This window comes from Hyperolius riggenbachi, chromosome 5, assembly GCF_040937935.1.
Source record: "Hyperolius riggenbachi isolate aHypRig1 chromosome 5, aHypRig1.pri, whole genome shotgun sequence".
NCBI lineage: Eukaryota > Metazoa > Chordata > Amphibia > Anura > Hyperoliidae > Hyperolius > Hyperolius riggenbachi.
Genome location: NC_090650.1, coordinates 19,358,289 through 19,383,654, shown reverse-complemented (window position 1 = coordinate 19,383,654; position 25,366 = coordinate 19,358,289). Strand labels below are relative to the sequence as shown.

General features: G+C 48.8%; 1 protein-coding gene across 3 annotated transcripts in view; it reads right to left on the bottom strand.

The window, feature by feature from the left end:
• The window catches only part of NKTR (natural killer cell triggering receptor), an 84,447-nt gene that overhangs the window by 31,923 nt on the left and 27,158 nt on the right, over nt 1-25,366 (bottom strand). For 2 of the 3 annotated variants that reach the window (XM_068238518.1, XM_068238519.1), the window contains exons 2-5: nt 20,106-20,150; nt 19,753-19,780; nt 8,106-8,193; nt 5,517-5,546 (exon numbers count right to left, since the gene is read on the bottom strand). In XM_068238518.1, coding sequence (XP_068094619.1) covers nt 5,517-5,546; nt 8,106-8,193; nt 19,753-19,780; nt 20,106-20,123 — 164 coding nt within the window. In that variant the 5' untranslated portion in view covers nt 20,124-20,150. The remainder of the gene's footprint in view (nt 1-5,516; nt 5,547-8,105; nt 8,194-19,752; nt 19,781-20,105; nt 20,151-25,366) is intronic. The other variant, XM_068238520.1, reaches the window with a different exon arrangement.

Sequence of the window (25,366 nt, the reverse complement as noted above, 5' to 3'; positions counted from 1 at the left end):
CAGAGCGTGTGTGCCCGAGCGTGTCAGAGCGTGTGTGCCCGAGCGTGTCAGAGCGTGTGTGCCCGAGCGTGTCAGAGCGTGTGTGCCCGAGCGTGTCAGAGCGTGTGTGCCCGAGCGTGTCAGAGCGTGTGTGCCCGAGCGTGTCAGAGCGTGTGTGCCCGAGCGTGTCAGAGCGTGTGTGCCCGAGCGTGTCAGAGCGTGTGTGCCCGAGCGTGTCAGAGCGTGTGTGCCCGAGCGTGTCAGAGCGTGTGTGCCCGAGCGTGTCAGAGCGTGTGTGCCCGAGCGTGTCAGAGCGTGTGCGCCCGAGCGTGTCAGAGCGTGTGTGCCTGAGTGTGTCAGAGCTGAGTGCGCCCGAGCGTGTCAGAGCTTGTGCGCCCGAGCGTGTCAGAGCTTGTGCGCCCGAGCGTGTCAGAGCTTGTGCGCCCGAGCGTGTCAGAGCTTGTGCGCCCGAGCGTGTCAGAGCTTGTGCGCCTGAGTGTGTCAGAGCTTGTGCGCCCGAGCGTCAGAGCTTGTGTGCCCGAGCGTCAGAGCTTGTGTGCCCGAGCGTGTCAGAGCTTGTGTGCCCGAGCGTGTCAGAGCTTGTGTGCCCGAGCGTGTCAGAGCGTGTGTGCCTGAGTGTGTCAGAGCTTGTGCGCCTGAGTGTGTCAGAGCTTGTGCGCCCGAGTGTGTGTGCCCGAGCGTGTCAGAGCGTGTGTGCCCGAGCGTGTCAGAGCGTGTGTGCCCGAGCGTGTCAGAGCGTGTGTGCCCGAGCGTGTCAGAGCGTGTGTGCCCGAGCGTGTCAGAGCGTGTGTGCCCGAGCGTGTCAGAGCGTGTGTGCCCGAGCGTGTCAGAGCGTGTGTGCCCGAGCGTGTCAGAGCGTGTGTGCCCGAGCGTGTCAGAGCGTGTGTGCCCGAGCGTGTCAGAGCTTGTGTGCCCGAGCGTGTCAGAGCTTGTGTGCCCGAGCGTGTCAGAGCTTGTGTGCCCGAGCGTGTCAGAGCTTGTGCGCCTGAGTGTGTCAGAGCTTGTGCGCCCGAGTGTGTGTGCCCGAGCGTGTCAGAGCGTGTGTGCCCGAGCGTGTCAGAGCGTGTGTGCCCGAGCGTGTCAGAGCGTGTGTGCCCGAGCGTGTCAGAGCGTGTGTGCCCGAGCGTGTCAGAGCGTGTGTGCCCGAGCGTGTCAGAGCGTGTGTGCCCGAGCGTGTCAGAGCTTGTGTGCCCGAGCGTGTCAGAGCTTGTGTGCCCGAGCGTGTCAGAGCTTGTGTGCCCGAGCGTGTCAGAGCTTGTGTGCCCGAGCGTGTCAGAGCTTGTGCGCCTGAGTGTGTCAGAGCTTGTGCGCCTGAGTGTGTGTGCCCGAGCGTGTCAGAGCGTGTGTGCCCGAGCGTGTCAGAGCGTGTGTGCCCGAGCGTGTCAGAGCGTGTGTGCCCGAGCGTGTCAGAGCGTGTGTGCCCGAGCGTGTCAGAGCGTGTGTGCCCGAGCGTGTCAGAGCGTGTGTGCCCGAGCGTGTCAGAGCGTGTGTGCCCGAGCGTGTCAGAGCGTGTGTGCCCGAGCGTGTCAGAGCGTGTGTGCCCGAGCGTGTCAGAGCGTGTGTGCCCGAGCGTGTCAGAGCGTGTGTGCCCGAGCGTGTCAGAGCGTGTGTGCCCGAGCGTGTCAGAGCGTGTGTGCCCGAGCGTGTCAGAGCGTGTGTGCCCGAGCGTGTCAGAGCGTGTGCGCCCGAGCGTGTCAGAGCGTGTGTGCCTGAGTGTGTCAGAGCTGAGTGCGCCCGAGCGTGTCAGAGCTTGTGCGCCCGAGCGTGTCAGAGCTTGTGCGCCCGAGCGTGTCAGAGCTTGTGCGCCCGAGCGTGTCAGAGCTTGTGCGCCCGAGCGTGTCAGAGCTTGTGCGCCTGAGTGTGTCAGAGCTTGTGCGCCCGAGTGTGTCAGAGCTTGTGCGCCCGAGCGTCAGAGCTTGTGTGCCCGAGCGTCAGAGCTTGTGTGCCCGAGCGTGTCAGAGCTTGTGTGCCCGAGCGTCAGAGCTTGTGTGCCCGAGCGTGTCAGAGCTTGTGTGCCCGAGCGTGTCAGAGCTTGTGTGCCTGAGCGTGTCAGAGCTTGTGTGCTTATAGATGTGGTCAGCTACATCTTTAAATATTGGTGGTCCGCCTATAGAATAGCAGTGCTGGCACCACCCATCCACATGGAAGCCAGAAAGCAGTAATTCGCTGGTTTCCAATCAAATTCTACATCAGGTGACACTGCTGTCCAATTGGACTGCAGGTTGTCACCTGGGTATGTTTCACTGTCTGGCCCGCAAAGATGTCTACATAATTTTATGTATACTCCGGCCCCCCAGCAGTCTGAAGTATGTTGACCCCGGCCCTCAACCCAAAATGTTTGGGGACCCCTGGTCTACAGCATTGGCAAGAATGCGGAAGAGGAGGCGTGCGGACCCCATAGCGATTGGCGACATTACTATGTCGCCAGCAATGTCACGCATCTCTGAGGGCCGCATTCAGCGACGGGGGAGAGCAGAGAGAGAACCCTCAGCCTGAAAAATATCCCTAATGGATACAAAGATAGCAATAATAAAAACCTTACCTTTTCCCACCCTAAAAAAAAAACAAACAAACAAAAAAAACACATTGTTGTTTTCCATGTGGTTAGATTGAAATCCAATATTATTATTATACATAGTTTCTGTTCTATCCTGAAAGCTAATCCTCAAAGTGCAGTACGAGTGCTCCTACTTCCTCCGAGTGCTTCTACTTCCTCCCACACAACACCAATTCTACCTTTGCCCCTTTAGAAAAGATCAGATCAGAGAGCTGCACCGCTGCTGAAAAGCTTTGCAGTCACAGAAAACAAGAAAACAGATAGCTGCGGAGGGAGGATCCGCTTCCAAAGTCACGTTTCCTGAACTGGCCTGAGTTTTGGTCATCAATATAACATTTCTATTACAAACATATTCTATATGCCTGATGAAGTGGGGGACATAGAAGTGCAGAAATATGGGCAACTGTTCATACAGTTCAACCACAGTAAGAATCTGTGAGGTTCTTGTGGTGGAAAACCCTCATTTAAAGTGAATGGGAATCGATATAAAAAAATGAACCAGATACTTCCCTAAGGAGGGGGAAGGCTCTGGGTCCTATAGGGCCTCCCAGCTCAGCCTTGATACCAGTGTTCCAGCGCTGGCTGCCTGGTAGCAGTATTCAACCAATTTCGTCAAATACAGCTCTCTGCCGCGAAGGAGGTTTCAGAAGTCTTACTGTGTTGAGTTCTCCCGAAGACAGGCTGCTCCATACTGCCAATGCACGAGCGCCCTCTCTCAGGCACGCATGCGGGAGCAGTATGCAGCCGCCTACTATTCAAACACTATTCAAACTTTCAGCAGTAGACTATTCAAAGTTATCCCTTAAAGGGAACCAGAGACGCCAGGAAAAAGATTTTATACATACCTGGGGCTTCCTCCAGCCCCATACGCACAGATCGTTCCCACGCCGCCGTCCTCCGCTTCCTGTACCAGCCAGTTCCGGGTCCCGTAGTTTCGGCCAGTCGGCGTCAGCACGCGGCCAATTGTCCGCATCACAGGGGCCCCCAGCTTATCATTACACGTGCGGCTGCATACTGCGCAGCCGCACGCGTACGGGTATGCTGAGAGCCCCTGTGATGCGGACAATTGGCCGCGTCCGCCGGAAGTGACGGGACTCGGTACCGGCGATAGAGGAAGCGGAGGATGGCGGCATAGGAGCGATGCAGGCTTATGGGGCTGGAAGAAGCCCCAGGTATATATGAACTCTTTTTCTTTTGCCATGTCCGGCGTCTCTGGTTCCCTTTAAGACCTTCAGAATTCTGATAAAGCATTGGAACATCTTGCTTTGTAGAAAGGACAGCTGGGACTTTATCTACTCAAATGTACACACTCCCACGCACTAGAAAGCACAGGGCCGGTTCTAGTAACAGTGGGGCCCCAGAGCAAAATTAACCAGGGGGCCCCCCAGTAGACACCCCCCCACCCAACCAAAAAGCGGCAGTAGGGACCCTTTGTTGCAGTCAAATTTCTCCTAGGACTCCTGAGCCATGGGCTGACACTACATGATTCTGCTGATGACTCTGCAGGGTCCCTGGGGAGCAACAGTTAAGTTGGGGGAGACACCTTGGGGGCCCTACAGGCTCCTGGGCAATTGCCCCCTTTGCCTCTATGGTAGCGCCGGCCCTGAGAAAGCATAAACATCGTCGTGCTTTCACAGTCTGAAAGCAAAACACTGATTCTATGAAGTACAGGTCAAAGGAAGCTCCCAGTTTGGTCCAGAGCTTCCGGTTCTGCGCAGTGTCTTTTCTGTCAATCATTCAAGCCAATAGAAAGCTCCTAATGCGATTGACATTCATAATACACCCATGGCCCACCTACAGTGGGATGTGACTAAGCAACCTTTGGTTTTTCTATATACAAGAACGATCCCTAGTTTTATGGGCACTACACTTTTTACTTTCTCTTTCTTTTATGTTAGTTTGGGTAGCCTAGTTAAGCTTACTCCTGATGGCAGCTTAGTTCAGTTTGGTAGTGCTGACTTCTCATTGCAATGCTGCTACGTCAAGATCTGCAATGATCTTCATATTCTTGCTTTGCTGCTGTAATTTAAACGACTGACGGCATGAACGCCTTAAAGGGAAGGTTCAAGCAAAATAAAAAAATGAGTTTCACTTACCTGGGGCTTCTACCAGCCCCATGCAGCCATTCTGTGCCCTCATAGTCAGTAACTGCTGCTCCAGTCCCCTGCTAGCAGCTTGCCGACCTCGGAGGTCGGCGGGATGCATTGCGTACATTTTTACGCATTCCTGCTAGTGCAGGAACATTAACACATGCATTTTTACGCATTACTCGTTCAATGCGTAAATTTTTACGCATTGAACCAGTAATGCGTAAAAATGTATGTGTTAATGTTCCTGCACTAGCGGGAATGCGTAAAATTGTACGCAATGCGTCCCGCCGACCTCCGAGGTCGGCAAGCTGCTAGCAGGGGACTGGAGCAGCAGTGAGTGACTACGAGGGCACAGGATGGTTGCATGGGGCTGGTAGAAGCCCCAGGTAAGTGAAACTCATTTTTTTATTTTGCTTGGACATTCCCTTTAAATTTCTGATTGAAGCCAATAAATTCCTTAAACTGCTTGCGAGTCCGTGGTCTACATCGATCTGCTAAAACCTGTGTGAACGTCCAAGCTGATAAGAGACGAAGTGCGATCATTTGCTCGTTAGTGCCGGCAGTAACTAAGAGTAACCACTCACATTCAGGAATTTTTTATGTGACTCCTCCCCCCCATTAGCAGCAGGTAACAAGCATGAAATATGATCACTAAAGAAAACTCCTTGAACACCTCTCATAATACAGCAGTTTCAGAAACATTACTCTGAATATCCAGGATTAAGATGGAGGTACATTGTGGTGGTCACCTGTATGTACAATAGTAATAGCGTAACAAAAATCACAGCAAATACAAGTTCTTCTTCAATTCTAGTACTTCCAAACTGAGACTATAAGACTTGAGAGAAATATAAAAAGGCTAAACGTACCCATCGAGATGTGGTGCCGGCTTTGTTGTGCTTCAAAACAAATTAAAGGAAAAGATAATTATTATGTTAATACAGAAATATACAGTACAACAAAAAATGTATTCCTAGTGCATAAAATTCAGGTAATACAATCTCCACTAGTGTCATTGTTCTGAGGCCCCCCCTCCTCTAGTGTCAGCGTGTCATTGTCCTGTGACCCCGTGTCAGCGTGTCATTGTACTGTGACCCCGAGTGTCAGCGTGTCACTGTCCTGTGAGCCACCCCGCCCCCCCCCCCCTAGTCTCAGCGTGTCATTGTTCTAGGACCCCCAAATTTCAGCGTGTCATTGTTCTGGGACCCCCAAGTGTCAGCGTGTCATTGTTCTGGGACCTCCAATTGTCAGCGTGTCATTGTTCTGGGACCCCAAGTGTCAGGGTGTTATTGTCCTGTGACCCCCGAGTGTCAGCGTGTCATTGTCCTGTGACCCCCAAGTGTCAGCGTGTCATTGTTTTGGGACCCCCGAGTGCCAGCGTGTCATTGTTTTGGGACCCCTAAGTGTCACCGTGTCCTTATCCTGTGACCTATAAGTGTCAGCGTGTCATTGTTTTGGGACCCCCAAGTGTCAGCGTGTCACTGTCCTGGGACCCGCAAGTGTCAGCGTGTCACTGTCCTGTGACCCCCAAGTGTCAGCGTGTCATTGTCCTGTGACCCCCAAGTGTCAGCGTGTCATTGTCCTGTGACCCCCAAGTGTCAGCGTGTCATTGTCCTGTGACCCCCAAGTGTCAGCGTGTCACTGTCCTGTGACCCCCAAGTGTCAGCGTGTCATTGTCCTGTGACCCCCAAGTGTCAGCGTGTCATTGTCCTGTGACCCCCAAGTGTCAGCGTGTCATTGTTTTGGGACCCCCAAGTGTCAGCATGTCATTGTCCTGTAACCTCCAAGTGTCAGCGTGTCATTAACCTATGAGGCAGAGGCGCTCAAACCTATTGCTTGACCCACTGAGTTGTGCTCCCATTTTTGCCTGAGGAAGCGGGGTCACGCCCACAAAACGCGTTGCATTTGTGGAGTTGAATAAATTATTTGTCAATTCTGTTTTATCGAGACTCAAGTGAGTTTTCTTTTTTGTAAGAGGGAGGTAAGTCCACCCTAACATCCCCCTCTGCTTTTAAGGGGTTTTTAAAACGTTTTACTCTACTCTAGCGCCTCTGTATACCGAGTTTTTGCTGATCTTCTAGTCCATCCTGGGTGGAGGGGTGCATCCCCATCTACTATCTACAGAGAGCGACTTCTTAACCTGAGTGGGGTCAGGTCCTAATGCTCCCCACCTGCATTTAAAGTGGCTGCCTATGGGTAACCCATGGTTTGTTAGTATATATACATAAAATTGTATTGAACTCTTCATTTTATCTGACAATACTGCACCATATTGGGCTCTCAATTCTCTTCTTGTTTTTAAACATACGTCAGCGTCATTGTCCTGTGACCCCCAAGTGTCAGCGTGTCACTGTCCTGGGACCCCCAAGTGTCAGCGTGTCACTGTCCTGGGACCCCCAAGTGTCAGCGTGTCATTGTCCTGTGACCCCCAAGTGTCAGCGTGTCATTGTCCTGTGACCCCCAAGTGTCAGCGTGTCATTGTCCTGTGAGGCCTGAGTGTCAGCGTGTCATTGTCCTGTGACCCCTGAGTGTCAGCGTGTCATTGTCCTGTGAGGCCTGAGTGTCAGCGTGTCATTGTCCTGTGACCCCTGAGTGTCAGCGTGCCATTGTCCTGTGACCCCCAAGTGTCAGCGTGTCATTGTCCTGTGACCCCTGAGTGTCAGCGTGTCATTGTCCTGTGACCCCTGAGTGTCAGCGTGTCATTGTCCTGTGAGGCCTGAGTGTCAGCGTGTCATTGTCCTGTGACCCCTGAGTGTCAGCGTGTCATTGTCCTGTGAGGCCTGAGTGTCAGCGTGTCATTGTCCTGTGACCCCTGAGTGTCAGCGTGCCATTGTCCTGTGACCCCCAAGTGTCAGCGTGTCATTGTCCTGTGACCCCTGAGTGTCAGCGTGTCATTGTCCTGTGACCCCTGAGTGTCAGCGTGTCATTGTCCTGTGACCCCTGAGTGTCAGCGTGTCATTGTCCTGTGAGGCCTGAGTGTCAGCGTGTCATTAAAAACTCGATATACAGAGGCGCCAGAGTAGAGTAAAATGTTTTAAAAACCGCTTAAAAGCAGAGGGGGATGTTAGGGTGGACTTACCTCCCTCTTACAAAAAAAGAAAACTCACTTGAGTCTCGATAAAACAGAATTGACAAATATTTTATTCAACTCCACAAATTCCTCAGGCAAAAATGGGAGCACAACTCAAGCAATAGGTTTGAGAGCCTCGGAGGACCCCCAAGTGTCAGCGTGTCATTGTCCTGTAAGCTCCAAGTGTCAGCGTGTCATTGTCCTGTGACCCCCAGTGTCAGAGTGTCATTGTAGTCCGTGAAGGGCTATGGAGTGGGTACAAAAGTCATCAGACTCCTCAGTTTATGAAACATCCGTCTCCAAGTACCCAAAAATTGCTCCGACTCCTCGACTCCGACTCCACAGCTCTGGTGGATTCTATGGCCAATTACTATTGCAACAAACTTACATAAAGAACTGGGAGCCGTTGGTGTGCTTCCCCCGATTGGCCATAGACAAGAGGAAAGCCCGGTCATGTTTGAGGACGAAGTTTTCATCTATGACAGAGTGAGAAGAAAGAACAAGGATACAGGAGAGAGAAAAACAAAACAAGCCGTTTAGTGGATTTAATGAACATTGGCGGCATGTGAGATAATGAAGACACAGAGAAGACTGGCACCCCAGTGATAGTGTGTGTACAGCACAGGCGGTATGACAGCAGATGTACTGAGCGCGCTCACTGCAGTACCCCGCAGTATTAATACAAGATTTCCTTCCTCGTCACATAAGAGGTTAAGCAATCAGCCAAGTCCCCAGCAGACATACAGACAGGCTCTATTATGGAACTGATACAGGAGTGATCAGACGCTACAGAATGCACACGGATATACGGCGTTACTCTTCTGACCCACTCAGTCTCCCTTAGCTTCACTATGTTCCCCATTCTGCAACACGCAAGCTCTAGATCAGTCAAGAGAGGCCGAGGTGGGCTAAAAAAAAAAAAAAAGTAGACCAATTGATCTGGGGGGCTGAGTGGATCAAGTATGCCTTTAAAAAATTGCCGCTCCCGTGGGCCGCAATGTCCCACTTTCACTTTTGTGACCTCTGGGTCACGACGCTGCAAGGGGAGATTCATTCTCTCACCAGCACGCAGGGAGGCGGGGGAGTGGCAGGAGGCGTGGCTAGGGAGAAAAAGCAGCACAATGGCAGCTCTGGAAACCCTGCAGGAACACCCCTGGCGAGCATTTTGAACAGGGAATCCCTCTCCCCTGTGTTTACCTCCGAGATGGCTGACAATGTCGCCACTCTCGGGGGGGCTATAGCGCCGCGGTGGGGTGTCAGGGGGGGAAGAGCGGCGGTGGGGGGACACAGAGACATGCCATGAAGCAGAGAACATGTCTCTGTATCCCATCTGCCCCCTAAAGAACCACATCGGGTTCTCTTTACAGGACAGCTGTATTATTTTGTAGGAACAGTTTTTTACCCATCCATATGGTAACATCACATATAAGCAAGCCATATAATTTTTTTTTTCTTGTAAAAGCATGTGCCTATTTTCTGTAAACTACATTTAAAGAGGCCCTGTAGTGACAAAGTAGAATGCACAAAATAACTCAGGACACCCACTTTTATGGTAATTTTGCTGGTGTCAGCATCAGAAACACTTCCTATATTGTTCTATATTGGTATGTAGCTCCGCCCTCCCAGTGATATTTAGCCTAGGCTGTTTAGCTATGCGGAATTCTCCTCCCAGAGCAGGACCCACCATGGCCAGCAGAGCCCTGAGCTGTGTGCACTGCCGCCTGCGCACACTGTCCTCCCACCACTGCTTATCACAGCTCTGTTTTCTTCTAAGTTATATCGCCCTCTTCTCCTGCTGTGTGTGCATCAAAATCTGAGGCTGCCCAACACACTATTTCCCCCTCTCTGCACCAATCCAGAAAGTGCCTGTAGAATCTTGGGGGGGGCGACACACCAGGCTGAGAGTGCAGACACCAGGCAGTGAATGCAGATGTAAGAAAGGGGTTGACTGTGGATAACTGGGTCAGTGGTGTAGCCCCCCAATGTTCTCATCATTTCCCTTGCCTCTCCTTGGTGCCCTTCATGGCCTTAGGGCCCATCTCACAAGGGCCATAAAACAAGAGTGGTCTTCATGATCTTAACTACTAACCTTCCCTTCCTCCGATACAGGTGACTACACTTCAGATTTGTGTGGCTACACTTGTTATGGGTGTGGCCCGAGGTTAGTATTTGGGGCCCCCACAGCTATGGGCCCCCATGCTCCCCTCTAGTTATGCCCCTGAACTGGGGTGCAGTAAGCTGGGAGGTGTACGCACCCATTCCTGACCTTCCTCTGAATTCCTTTTAGTGTTTTTTGTTTAACAGGCTGCAGTGGCCTTAAATAGTTATAAATATCTTGATGACATCATTCTAGCGCCTTTTTGCTCTCCAATCAGCAGAGCTATGCTGTGGGCTTGAGGCCGCCTCCTGCACCAACTTCCTGATGGCAATAAGTAACAAAATAAATGCTGCACAGATGTTCCAATGGATATGCTTAGACCGACTGTTGGGGCCAGATATCATCTATGCTTCTATCAGAGCTATGCGATGCTTTGTTTTGGCTACTCCTACGCCTTGGAGGCCGGCTCAACTTAGGCCGCCTAATGGAGTGCTCTCCTATTCCTCCACCGAGCGGCGCTGCAATGCTGACACCATCCTCTGGGTCCCAATCACATTATATCATGTGACTGGGACCCAGAAGAGGATGTCGGCACTGCAGCGTCTGCTCTGGAGGAAGAGGAGGGTTAAAGTTATAGGTGACTTCACACTTATCCCTAAGAATTCCGACCGCATTTTTTTCATATTTGTGATTCTGAGTTTTGCGATTTTTCGCAATTCTATTTTTCCATGCATACCAATTAGATTCAATTAGATTAAATTGTATTCCATTAACTGCACATTCGCACAAAAATATTAGCATTTGGAATGCAAAGTTTGCATTTCCACTGATTTGCATTGTATGCAATTCACATGTAGAATTTTTTTTTAATGCAAATAATTTGGATGTGAAAATTTGCACAATGCTGCATATCAAGTGCGACCCATTGACTTGCATTAGATGTGTGGCGAATGCAAAGTTGCAAATACAATAAATAGGTACGGGCCTGGAATGTACCTGGAAAAGGCCGCCCATCTCAAAGCAACAGACTGCGCTAATTAGTCAGACTCCCGATGTTAGTGTGCGACCCTCCCCCCAGGGCTTTCCGCTGACAAAGCCTCTATAAGAGTTCAAACATGTAGGCAATTTTTTGATGTGTATGTAGTCACCATTTATTTAGAACATTCAGGTGTTTAATTTAGGGGTGGCCTGTTTGAAGCACACTGGGTCCTCAGCTTATATGTGAGTATATAGGTGTTACTGTATATACTCGCATATAAGCCGAGGAACCCACTTTTTCAGTAGAAACCAGGGAAGAGGGATTGGCTCGTGTATAAGCCCCCTCCCCAGAATAGCTCACACCACAGCAGCCCCCCTTCCCATAGCCAGATGTGCCCCAAAGACGATACAGCAGTGTGTCAAGATGCCACTAGAAGGCATCATAAATATGAGACACAGCAATTGTCACACAGGTAGAATCCCCAATCATTGCACCGCTGACATGTTGCTTGCGCGCTCCGCTCCACAAGCCAGGGGACACAGGTAGCAGCGCACTCTGCACACCATGTTGCAGGGGATGGGGAGGGAGACACAGCAGGGAGTCAGCTGGTTAAAACAGGATCACTAGTGCACGATCCTTACGCTCCTCTGCCAGTAACAAAACCTGCTCCACCATCCGTTCTACTCCACTGACTCGCATATAAGCCGAGGGGGTAACTTTTCAACACATTTTTTGTGCTGAAAAATTAGGCTTATACGTGAGTGTATAATGTATTCACTTTTTATTTAATTTCATGTACAGACCACCTGTACTGTTCATGTATGACTCTAATCAGTGCAGTCTGGTGCTCTGAGACAGGTTGCCTTTTTCCAGGCACGCTCCAAGGCCCGTACCGAATCATTTCTGTGGCTAGTTTCTTTAGATACAGCATATTTTAAATCCGGAAAAGTTCCGTTTTATTGCGATTTAGATTTTTCTGTGCCTTTCAAGCTGTTTAACAATTATGCAAATTTGTAAGTTTAGGACACCTGTAAACTATAGAAAAAGCCCCCTACCTTGTCCCAATTATTAAATATCTCTTCTAGGTGGGCTTTATTTTTTATTTTTTTATAATTTATTTTTAGACGCACTATTTGTAAAAGCACGACTGCTACTTTCCCTAAATTTACACCCCATCCCCCCTCAACACACCCATCTTCTGAGCTTTATTTCACTTATTTTTTTTTAAAGCTTTACACTTCCATGCAAAAAGGAACTTTGCGAAAAGCTTGTTCACTTTAATGAAATCTCCTTCAGAAGGCGCAGAGGAAAACGTATCAGGAGATCATTTTGAAGCAAAAGTGCACAGGAATGAAACAAAAAAACAAAAAAAGGACACCTGTACTGAAACTATACATAGTAACATGCGCATGCGGGCGCAGCACTGAGTCTAGTGGTCACAAATACATGCTTTGAAGAATCTTCAACAGGAGGGGTTTACTATACAGTATGCCATCCTGCTTAGTTGGCCAGTGACACTCATTTATCACAGCAATGGCCAATCACAAAAGTTTTAGCGTTGGGATTAAGCTGCAATTTACATATTTACTTGCTGTAATTTACATATCTGAAGAACACATATGTATAAGTTGTACATCTCTTGGAGAGCAAAATGAACTATGAATTACTTTGTCCCTGTGTCGTTGTCACTTACAGCAAGTGCCTTTAATCTGATGGATCTGACCTCTAATGCTAGGCACACACCATACAATTTTCTGGCAGATTTGCCCACTAGTTCGATTATTTCCAACATGTCCAATTTGAACTTCAATCAATGTTCTTTTCTTCGATCTTTTCTTCAATCGATTTTCGTTCACTTCTATGAAAATCAATCGGAAAACCGATCCCCCTCCCCCCCCCCCCCCCCCCCAAAAAAAAGAAATTCAGATCGGACATGTTGGAAATAATCCAACTGGCAGGTAAATCTGCTAGAAAATTGTAAAGTATATGGACCGGGGGCCTACTGACGCATTTTTGGCAACGATTTCTGCATTCGTGGAACAAGCTGTGACTCCCAAAGCGCTGGGCTAATGATAGCCTATGACTCTACTACATCATTTGACGAAAATCACAATCGTGGAGCCTGCAGCAGGAGCGATTTCATTAACCTCTTGAGGACTGCAGTAGTAAACCCCGCTAGTGACCAGGCCATTTTATGCAAAATTGGCCACTGCAGCTTTAAGGCCAAGCTGCAGGGCTGCACCACACAAGGGATTCCCCCCCCCCCTTTTCTCCCCACCAACAGAGCTTTCTGTTGGTGGGGTCTGATCGCTCCCCCAGTGTTTGTCTATTTTTTTTACAAATATATATATATATTTTTTTTTAATAAAAACACTATGGCCTCGATTCATAAAGCATTACCTCATGCGGTAATGCTGAAAACAGCAGACTTTACCGACCACTTAGCAAAATGTAAATTCATAAAGGCTGTTACCGCATGAAAAGCTAACATTACCGACCAGGGAGATAAATTACCGACTTGGCTGCAGTTACCAACAACACATGTAAGTAAATTGTCAGCAAATGTCAATTCATAAAGCCTTCAACAAGCGGTAAGCCTGGCGGTAGTTACCGACACCTCTAGTGAGGTCTTAACAAGTTACCGACAGCTCTGACAGCTCTGATGAATGCCAAAGTGCAGAGAGCCGAAGTCTGTTTGAGTCATCAGTGGAGAGAGCCAGAGAGCCCTCTGTGTGAATCATTTCAGCAGGCAGGGAAAGACGGTGTGACTCATCTGTCTGAGTCATCAGTGGAAAGAGCAGTCTGTGTGATTCATTTCAGCAGGCAGGGGAAGACTGTGTGACTCATCTGTCTGAATCATCAGTGGGAGAGCCAGAGACAGCCGTCTGTGTGATTCATTTCTGCAGGGCAAAGAGGGAATCGGGACACTGCTCTACTCTACCGCTCAATGGGCTGCGGTAATTTACCGACCTCCAAGGGCAGCTGGGGAAATCTTTACGAATTAGCACACAGACCGGGAAAATACCAAGTGCGGTACTTTCCCGACAAGATTTTTGTTATCGCACTGCTGTTTATGAATCGAGGCCTATTTCTTTAAAGATTTTCCCTCCCTCCCTCCCCCCCGCCAGCAATCACAGTGATCGGCTGTGATAGGTTTCAGCCTATCACCGCCGATCGCTTCTAAGTCCCCCAGAGGGACAGCCGTGTCACACGGTTGTCCCCAGTACAGCGCTGCTGCTGATCGCAGCGCTATACTGATGTAAACACTGCAGTTTCGCCGTGTAACAGTCTCCCAAACGGCTCCGCCCCTCAAGCAGGAGATGCGCGCACATCCTGCGCGCAATCTCCTGAAAAACTGCTGCCGCAGGATTTTACGCTGATCGGCGTTAGGCGGTCCTGGGGCTGCCGCCGCAGCCACGCCCATCGGCGTGACGCGGTCAGCAAGCAGTTACGGGAATGCAGGGCCCAAAATCGCTTTCCCTGAAAGCAGGGTTGTTGGTTACAACAGTGTTCATTCATGAATCTGGCACTTTGATTGGCTTTGGGAACACTCTTTCCCATTCACCAATCATTGCCCGGCTGATAGCTACTACGGGCGTGAGCAGACGTGCGCGCGCACCACCCATTCAACGCATAAGTAAAATATCGATGCCCCTAGGAAGGAAAGAGTACGCCCACGGGGCGTAGATATACTGCCCTGACCGTGGTTACTGGTTAAAAACGGTCATTCTTCTGAGTTTAAAAAACATTTTTACTTTGCACTGTTAAAATAAATTTTCTCAAAAACTGCAAGGTTGTTTTGAAAAGTTATTTTTTTTGTCTTGTTCTCCATAACATACGTAGCAATTTTGGTGAAGGGTGCGTGCATTGGGAATTTTGCTATTAATCGTTAAAGTCGGCACGAAATTACACATGCAAACAGATTACGCAAAATCAATTGAATTTCCAAATCGTAATCACATATGGCTATAATTGCGAAATTTTACACAAAATTTAGCATAATCGTAATTTGCACATTACGATCATCACTAGTCAGAACCATTAGATTATAAACACTACCGCCCAATCTACACCATAACATTTTTTTGTCCGATCGGGATTCGATTCAATTTGCCATTGTTTTGCAATGGCAAATTGAATCGAATTGAATCCAATCGGACATGTCGGATTGAATCGAATCAACGAATTGAACAAAAAATTGTATGGTGTAGATGGGGCTTTAGTGTAAGTGACAGCTACATAGGAATAAAGTCATTAACAGTGCATTGTATTCTGGAACAAATGTACATCTCATATGCATATATACATGTATCTTAAAGTTTTATAGTTTTGATCATAGTGCCTATCTATGAAAAGGTACATGCTAGCAAAGATAGTCAATTAGATTCTAATAATTCCCGATTGCATAAACATTGTATGCACGCTGGAACTAGGCCAATCAAAAACCGCCATCTCTTTGCTCCGCCTCTGGCCTTAAGCGGCTTGTATCTTGGTTTCAGTTCAGGTGTACTAAAAGCAAAAGTCATCATAAGCTTGTACCGGATGAAAATCATCTAACAAATTAAAAAAACAACAACAAAAAACAGGTTTTCAAGATGGTATACAAAGTTTTAGCCAGCTGGGCCCTGACCACATTGGAAAACAAAGAGATCTTCTGCAATGCAAGACAACTGAGTGTGCGTGTGTGGTTAGATTGTCCCAGGAATATAAAACGTTGGAAAAATGACATCATACGGAAAACTAGCATGGAAAGAAAGGCTTAGAAGCGCACGGCTGGTCACACTTACCTAGGTGAGTACACTGTTTAGAGAAAACAAAAAAGAGATCCTTCAGTGGGTATAGAGCTTACCAACATGGCCACAGTAGTGTAGAAGCAAATGATCCCTGACTACAGCCCTGGCTATCGGTACACATGGAGCGAGAATGGTCTGCCGCTTATCCCTGACTGCATGCACTGCTACACACTCCCAGTAGGGGGGGCTGCACTCACTTCGCTCTGATATGCTTGGATCTAAAGAGCGGCCTGTACTGGTCACAGATAGGGAGACTTTCCTGCTGATGCGACAAAAGGCTGCAGCACATTATCACCATTAACTTTGAACTTACAGCTAAGAAGTGGGAGGACCCGTTCACACTTATAATCGCAAAACACCGGCGGGAGTGACTTTCCCGCGATTAACGCGGAAAAATCACTGGACACTGCGGTGGTTTTGGAGCGATCGCGATCAGCGTGCTTTGTGCGCTAATCACGATCGCTAATCGCGGAACGATTGTCGCCTGCAAACCGCTGCATGCAGCGCGGTTGCGGTTATCGCTAACAGCAACCGCGGCAGTGAGAACACTGCCGCTTGCTACATTGTGTAGCGGTTTTTGCAAAACCGCTAGCGGTTTGCCATGAGCGGGAGTCGCGCGATTCCCGCTCAGGTGAGACCGGGCCCTTATCGATGTTTTTCTTCTGAGAAATTTACAACTATTTTCACAAAGGATACTTAGGAGAGTTTCTATTAAAGTGGAGCCGAGATAAACTTTTAGTCATTGCATAATTGTGTTCCTTTACATATAGTTTATAAGGCCTTCCTCAAGCCAAATACTTATTTTTTGTTTTCGTTTTAATACTCTAATTCCCTATAAACTAAACAAGGTTTGCCCACAGCTCAAAGTGCCTTGGTACTCCATGTAGCAAGGGCTAATGGGAGCTCAGTCTGGACAGGAGGAGGGGGAGGTGTTACTAGCCAGAGATTTCAGAGGCAGAGGGGAGGAGGGAGCAGAAGAGGGGAGTGACAGGCTGAGGGCTGGAGATGCAGAGCAGCTTGCCTGTGTGTAATAATCACAAGTAGAACATGGCTGCTGTCATTGTATCACAGGAAGAAATAATCATATTCTATTAAAGCTGTTTGCAGCTAGATTTGCTGTGTAAACTATCTAATCTTTAGATAAGATATATAGACTGTTTTACACCTGGCCATGGCATTACCAGTGCGCTGCTCCATCGCATCGCACAAAACGGCATAGTGAGCACACAGGATCATATGTCCTGACCCCCCCCCCCCCCCCCCTTACCCCAGCCAACGTATTTAAAATTGCTGCATCACCCATTGACTTACATTACTTCCGCTGCCGCCACTGCGGCAGATACAAACCAATCCCAAGCTCAAAGCCTATTTCAATCGGAAGCAGACTGGAAACGCTGGAAATCTGAATTTGAAAAAAACTGCGTTCACGTGTATGTAGCGTACGAGATATCAGCGCGGGAGACTTGGGGGCGCAGGATACAGCCGGTATATGGCTGATCCTGCTGCTGCACAAGTTCCCAGCTGTGTTAAATATTATTCCCCCTCCAGGTCGCCATGAATGGTGGGGAATAAAATAATTCAGCTTCCAGCAATCGCTGGAGGCCGAATTATTGTGTTTTAAAAGTAACTTCAGCTGCGCCTTCTGACGGCGCTGCTATAGCCGTAATTCCTATTGCGGCCTATGGCGCCGGCTGCGCCCAAATCTCCTGCGCTGGATTCGCCGTGTTCGGTGTATGTATGCTAGCTTTCTGTTACAGTGTTCTCCCCAGGCTCTTTTAGCCGGGTGCTCCACCCGGCTAGATTTGGTGACCACCCGGCTGTCATCAGCGCAGCTCCTCACCTCCTCCTATGCTGTAAGCAGAGTTGCCCTGCATTTTCATCTCGCCCCACCCGGCTACTTTTTTATGCCACCCGGCTACTATTTCATGCCACCCGGCTAGAAACAAATTCTGGGGAGAACACTGTGTTATATATATGATCCATTTCAGATCTGAAAACTGATCTGATCAGCTGATCTGAAGTGAAAATTGCGCGGTGTGCACCAGACTAAAGGCTTGTACACACGTCCAACTAAAGCGCACCAAAGTGTAGTGTAGTGCGGACTGCACGATATGGCCACATTCGAAACGAAGTACAAGTCATTCAAACGACTTGTACACACGTGGCCAAGTGCACGATATCAGCCTAACAGTCGTGTGAGTTGATCCCCCGGCTGGATCGAGCAAACCGCCTGTTTTCTGTGGCTTGTTTGTCAAACATACACCTGCCCAACTATTGTCCACCAGACCATGTTTGGACCATAAATGGGTGGAAAAGTTGCATGTCAGATTTTAACTACCTACTTTTCGCAATAGTGGTCCTTTAAAGTGAACCTGAAGCAAACCCCAGGTAGTGATGTTGGCTACTTGTAATCCAATTTAAGTTAGATAGCGCTGCCCACAGTAGAGGGGGGTAAACGTATGTATGTATAGCTGATGCGATCCACATAAAGCCACTACTTCCGCCTTCAAACCTGGAAGGAGGAAGTAGTGGCGTTACCTGGACCGCGAGTGGAATGCATCGGCTGTTGGCGGCAGCGTAGTTAAAGAGACTCTGTAACAAATTTTTCAGCCTTAGTTCTTCTATCCTATAAGTTCCTATGCCTGTTCTAATCTGCTCTGGCTTACTGCAGTCTTTCCTAACTGCACTGTCTCTGTAATAAATCAATGTATCTTTCCTCTGTCCTGTTTGTCGGGCTAAAGCTTGATTGTGTGGAATGTGCAGGGCTGCTTGTGATTGGTAGAAGCGATACACACCCTCTGCAGGCCCCCTGCACACTCTGAATGACTCACACACTATGCTTAGCTGAGCCTATTAGAAGCTGGTTAGTTTGTTTGTAAACACTGCCTAAAACTGTTAATTACAAGCCAGGATTGCAGCAGAGAGTGGCAGAAACAGCACAGAGGGGCACAGGAGAAAATAATGAATAGAATGGTATGCTTTTTATTGTAAGAATATTAGAGTACAGATTCTCTTTAAAGTAATGGTCCAAGCAAGCGGGTCCCGGTCCCCTCCGCTGCAGAAGCCGACCTCACCAGGTCGGGTTCCGGAACCCAACCTTGCGATGTCGGCTGCGCCAGCGGAGGTCACCGGGAGCCTCCAGAGCTGAGGCGAGGGCACAGGATGGCTGCCACGGGCTGGAGGAAGCACCAGGTAAGTGGAAACCCCCCCCACTTGGATGTTTCCTTTAGGTTAATCCTCCCTTTGCCGCGGGCAACGCTGTCTAATTTAAATTGTGATTACTAGTTTCTAAGCTAACATCACTAACCCCAGGTCAAAGGTCAAATACCTAAGAAGATGGAAGCCTAAGGATCCTGTAGAGGCGCTTCACCCTGTCCTCTGGTCCCCCATTTGTGAGCGCTGACCCTCCAAAGGAAGTTCTTGTCAGATTTCACGCTGGCGAGTGTGGTCCACAGGTTTTGGGCCAGCCCATCTCCTCATGGGGGATTCTCTGGGTTTTCTTTGTTTTTAAAAGCATTTCCTGAACACCAGTTTAACTGCCAAAATACTAAGATACCAGCCAGCCTCCCTACTCACTTGCACACTATTTAGTCAGTTAGACATTGCAACTGCTGTTCAGGAAATGCTGTTGAAAAGAATGAAAACCCCCGAGAATCCCCCATGAGGAAATGGACTGGCCGAAAACCTGTTGGTTCTGTCAGATTTTAACGGCGTACTTTTTTCACGATAGCCGTCCTTTAACAAGATTCAGCATTCTACAGAAACGCCGCTCTCACCCCTATCGCCGCGCACCCACTGCCGCATCGCAGGAAAGAATGCTCCGTCTGTGAACAGCGCTAGGACTGGGGGATCTCTGAACACATAACGGGCCTAGCTCCATTTCTCTGACTGCGGCAGCACCGATGACAATTTCATATCTACTCTACAGCTTTAAAAAACAAAAAAACAAAAACAGTTGACATGTACAAAGAGAGAGAGAAAGATGGACAACATCGTAAAGTCATCAGAACTTTTTATTCATCTATTTCCTCCCAAATCTTGTTACAGAAAATCCATTATGATTGGAGGGGGGGGGGGGGGAGGTAAGCCCCCGATAAAAGTGGGGGGAGGGTGCAGGGGGAGGGGGATAAACAGTGAATTGTGTTACTGAGCTTCAGTTTCTTACCTTCTGATATTGCAAAAGACCACAATCTCTATAAACAAAAGAATATGTTGAGAGTTTTAGGCAGGAAGGTAGAGGAGATTGCATGAATAAGTTGCCTAGCCTCCATGCTGAAAATGACACTGATAAACCAGAACAGTTAGAGGTCCCTTCTCTATAACTAAAGCAGCTAGGGCACAACAAAAAAGAAATAAAAAAGAATTTCTAAGATCGGCACATGCATATATTTCATGCAACATTGGAGTCATGCAAGGAGAGTCAGCTAACACTGCTGGGGAGACACTTCTAGGCCTCTTCCTCATATAAATAAAGGGGGGGGGGGGGAATTAGAGAGAAGAACACGACTGAAGCCTTACCTTTGAAATAACCGCCATAAATCGACTCTCCGCCTTTCCCGTTACCTAAAATGCAGAAAGCAAAAAGTTCTTAAAGTGTAACTGTCGGGCGTAAGATTCTTTATTTTTATCTGGTAAACAAGTAATAAGGATGCTAACCAGGCAATCCAAAAGTTAAAAATCACTATTACTTTTCTTGTTAATAAAATGATCATTCCCCAGTTTCTGTGGTTCTTATTCGGTACATCTGCCACATAAAGGAAGTCACAGGGCATGTTCACTTGTCTTTTTTTGCTTCTTCTTCTTATGCCCCTCAGACATAACTAATGCAGCCTGATTGGCTGAAGCCTGCTTTCCACCTCCCCCCCCCCCCTCCGGTTTCCCCTCCCACACCTCTGTTCCTCTCTGATTGGCCAATATTTCTCATGCTGAGACAATGCACTTTCTGTTGCAGAGCTGGGTGGGAGTGTCTGAAGATTGGGAGGAGGGCGGGCAATGTATACACAATCAGTCGGGAGGAGAGTAAGGGAGGAAAAGACATCAGGATTAGCTTCAAAATAGACAAAGTTAAAATGGAGAATCCTAAGAAGCTGCAGCTTTTTTTACTGTAGAAACCACTAAAATGAAAACGTGGACAGTGCAATACATATGTTATGTAAGTAGAGCAAGTATTTATCTATTATGTGTTTTTTTTCTAAAATAGAATGGCTGACAGCTCCTCTTTAAAGAGGCCCTGAAGTGACATATAATAGAATACAGTAAATTATTCAGGATACCACTTTTATGGTCATTTTCAGTATCAGGAACACTTCCTATAGCAATATTTATGTAGCCCTGCCCTCCCAGTGATGCTTAGCCTAGGCTGATTACCTATGCAGTATTCTCCACCCAGAGACCAGGGCCCATATGCAACTCACTTTTTCTCCTTAGTTTTCTCCAAGTTGATATTTTCACACCTTGGCCCTTATTCAATTCCCTTTTTCTCCACGTTTTCTCCTAGGTGATGTTTTCATACTTCAGCAATAAAATGCCATTTAACTGCTTCCGGACCAAAGCAGTATGAATTTACGTCCAGCAGGTGGTGCTGCGGCTCTGACTGGATGTAGATTCTACTGCTTCGGTACTCCCCGCTACCGCCATTACCGCCGATCACGCCACTCTGCATCCGCCGCAGTTTGCTCGCTCTGCCATCTATAAGACAGCAGAGCTCTGTGCGCAGGTCAGGAGCCGCTTTCATTGGCTCCTGACCGCGTGATCACGGATATACAGCGTTAGTAGCCAATGAAGCGTCACCTGACCGACTGTCAGCGCTCTGCCATCATAGAGAGGGCAGAGAGGGGAGCCTGTGGCGATGGGAAAGCATTGAGAACGGCGATTCGTCGGGAGGCGGAGATTTACGGTACCGGCAGTCGGGCTAGCCGCCGCAGGGGATCACATGGCCCCGGGAGGATTTTATGTAGCAAAATGTGTTTTATATTGGTTAGCTAGCACTTAGCTAGCTAACTAAGTTCCCCAAGTGCCGTTTCCCCCCCCCCCCGATCCCCTGCGATCGCCGCCATAATACGTACCCCCCCCCCCAGGGATCCCGCAATGGCGCTGCCTCCCAATCAGTTCCAGGCCTCGCAATGGCAGCGATCGGGACTGCGGATAACGTCTTCCCGATCGTCGTCATAGCGACTAGTGAAGCTCAATGGGAAGCTGCGGCTCTTGCGGGATCGCGGAGGGGTAAGTATTGCCGGCGGCGATCTGGAGGTGCTAAATGGTGCGGTGGGGCTTGGGGGACGTAGTTAGCTAGCTAAGTGCTAGCTGACAGATATAAAACACATTTTGTTACAAAAAATCCTCCCGGCAGACGCAGCCTCTGAAACGGAGTACCGCCAGGGAGGTTAAAGAGGGTCTTTAAAGCGAACCCGAGGTGGGTTTAAAGAATATTATCTGCATACAGAGGCTGGATCTGCCTATACAGCCCAGCCTCTGTTGCTATCCCAAACCCCCTTAAGGTCCCCCTGCACTCTGCAATCCCTCATAAATCACAGCCACGCTGCTGACAAACAGCTTGTCAGAGCTGGCTGTGTTTATCTCTATAGTGTCAGTCTGCTGCTCTCCCCGCCTCCTGCAGAACTCCAGTCCCCGCCTGCATCCCTTCCCTCCCTGCTGATTGGAGGGAAGGGACGGGGGCAGGGACCGGAGCTATGCAGGAGGCGGGGGAGCAGCTGAGACTGACACTACAGATGTAAACACAGCCTCACAGCACGGCTGTGATTTATGAGGGATTGCAGAGTGCAGGGGGACCTTAGTGGGGTTTGGGATAGCAACAGAGGCTGGGCTGTATAGGCAGATCCAGCCTCTGTATGCAGATAACATTCTTTAAACACACCTTCGGGTTCTCTTTAACAAAAGTTCCCCTGGAGGGTACTCACCTCGGTAGGGGTAAGCCTCTGGATCCCATTGAGGCTTACGCCGTCCTTCTGTGTCCCACGGTGGTCTCGCTGCAGCCCACGGAATGCACAGGCGACAATTTTCCAGGCTGTGCAATATTTACCTTTTCTGGCTCCAGCAGGTGGCGATGTTGCGGCTCTCCGCTCGGAAATAGCCGATCTCTGTCGGGTCCGCTCTACTACGCAGGCGACTTTTTCCTTCTACTTTTGGTACTTTTTAAATTGCGAAGTGCTGAAAAACTAAGATGAAGAATTATCACCTATGAGTAAAAGCGAATTGCATATGGGCCAGGTCTCCTCTTCTGGGAGACCAGGTATCTTTTGTACTGGCTTAAGAACTCTCCTGGCAGAACTAAAGATGTCACCACCAGTGATAAATGCCAGAATGTCAATCAGGGAGAGGAGAGATTTTACAATGGGGCAAACACTGACCAAATAAATTATTAAATGAATATTGTTAAAACAAAAAATCAATTGTATTCATTATGTTGTTCTCACTACAGTTCCTATTTACTGGAAACAGGAGACGAAAATGGTAAAAGCATTTATACTTACCTGGGGCTCCCTTCAGCCCCCTCGCCGTTCTCCTGGGACTCTCCAATCCTCAGCTGGCTCTTTGTCCTGTGTTCCCAGGGAGCACTCTGCGCACTCCTAGTGACGGGTGCGCAGCGGGGGTGGGCACGCGGCCGGAAATACACAGTATGCGCCAACTGGGGTGACTGGAGAAGGAATCCAGACCGGCCAGCGGTGACTTAAAATATGCTTTTACCATCGTTGTCTTAGGTACACTTAAAGGGAACCTTAACTGTGGGGGAAAAAAGAAACTCACTTACCTGGGGCTTTGCCAAGCCTCCTGCTGCCGTCCTGTGCCCGTGCCGGTCCTTCGGTGCCCTCCGGTCTCCCTCCGCGGCTAAGTTTCGTTTTCGGCCGACTGCCAGTCGTCCTCCGACAAAGCGTCCTCTTCTTCCGCATTCCCTGACGTAAAGCGCGTCCATGGAACGCATACCCAGCCGTAAAGCGCGTCCGGATGACGCGCTTTACGTCAGGGAATGCGGAAGAAGAGAACGCTTTCCCGGAGGACGACTGGCAGTCGGCGGAAAACAAAACTTAGCCGCGCAGGGAGACCGGAGGGAACCGAAGGACCGGCGCGGGCACAGGACGGCAGCAGGAGGCTTGGCAAAGCCCCAGGTAAGTGAGTTTTTTTCCCCCATAGTTAAGGTTCCCTTTAAAAGAACAATGGAAGTGAAAATACATGGAGGCTGCCATATTTATTTTTAAAGAATACCAGTTGACAGCCCTGCTGAGCTATTTGGCTGCACTAGTCTTTGAGTCACACCAGAAACAAGCATGCAGCTAATCTTGTCAGATCTGACAATGTCAGAAACACCTGATCTGCTGCATGCTTGTATTAGAGGCTAAAGTATTAGAGGCAGAGGATCAACAAGATAGCCAGGCAACTGGCATTGCTTAAAAAATGTGGCAGCCTTTATATCCTTCTAGTTACAGTTGTCCTTTAAAGCGGATCGGAGATGAAAAACTAACTATAACAAGTAACTTGTCTATATATCGTATCTAAAGTTTAGACAGTTTACACAGCATATCTAGCTGCAAACAGCTTTAAAAGTTTATTTATTCCGGTTATGCAATGAGGGCAGCCATGTTCTGTTTGTCACATTACACACAGGCAAGCTGCTCTGCATCTCCAGCCCTCAGCCTGTGAAAACTTTACTGCCCTCTCCTCCTCCCTCCTCCCCTCTGCCTCTGAATAGTAACACCTCCTCCTGCCCAGGCTGAGCTCCCATAAGCCCTTGCTACATGGGTCTCAGAGTGCCTAGGCGCTGGAGGAGCTGTGAGCGAGGCTTGCTTAGTTTATAGGGAATTAAGAGCATTTAAAAAAAAAAGTATTTGGCTTGAGGAATGCCCTATAAACTATATGAAAGGAACACAATTATGCAATGAGTAAAAGTTTATCTCGGATCCACTGTAAGGTTCACACATGCACACAACTAATGTTGAGTAGGAGGGACAGTGGAACAGCACACCACAGAGAGGCTTTGAGAGGGAGGGGTAAGGGGGGACGAATATCCTGCTTGGCCAAAACAATCCAGCAGTTCCAGCACTATTCTCACACTAGATTCTCGACAGACTCTGCCACGACCGGCCATGAACCCTTTTTAGCGTGCGAGTAGCTTAGGATTGTGGAGAGCTGTGCTTCATTCCTCTGTAGTAACAGAGGCCGCCAGCTATCTCCCTATAGGAGTAAAATCAATACTTCTGCATACGGAGGCCTTCAGCTATCTTCCTATAGGAGTAAATCAATACTTCTGCATACCTCTGCTATCGGTAAGGAACTCCTGGAACAGCTCCCGGTAAGGAAAGTTTAGAAGTTGCTTTATCTGAAGAAGCAATGAGAAGATCCGCCAGCCTTGGCCCTCTGAACTGTACGGTCGGTGCAGTCTCCTGACTCTTATCATCGTGTCGTACTAGGAGGGACTTTCACCCTCTCCTCACATGTTCGTCTTAACAATAAACGCTGGAGAATGGCTATCGATTCAACCGAACATTCCACCACGGGACAGCATGTACCAGCTGATATCGCCTTCACAAGGAAGGATAAGCATCAGTATCTCCCAATGGGCCTGCTAAACCGATCAGAGCTCAAGAGGATCAAAGCTCAGGAGAGACTCTGCAGGATGGGAGTACGCACATTTTCTCTAACAGGCCAGGGCAGCCCGGGGCTCTGAGCTGCTGGATGCTCTGCCAGGATGTAATATACGGTGAAGACATTGAACATATGACCAGACGTAGCAAAGCTCTCCACTCTTTATCCCCTATATGTGCTAA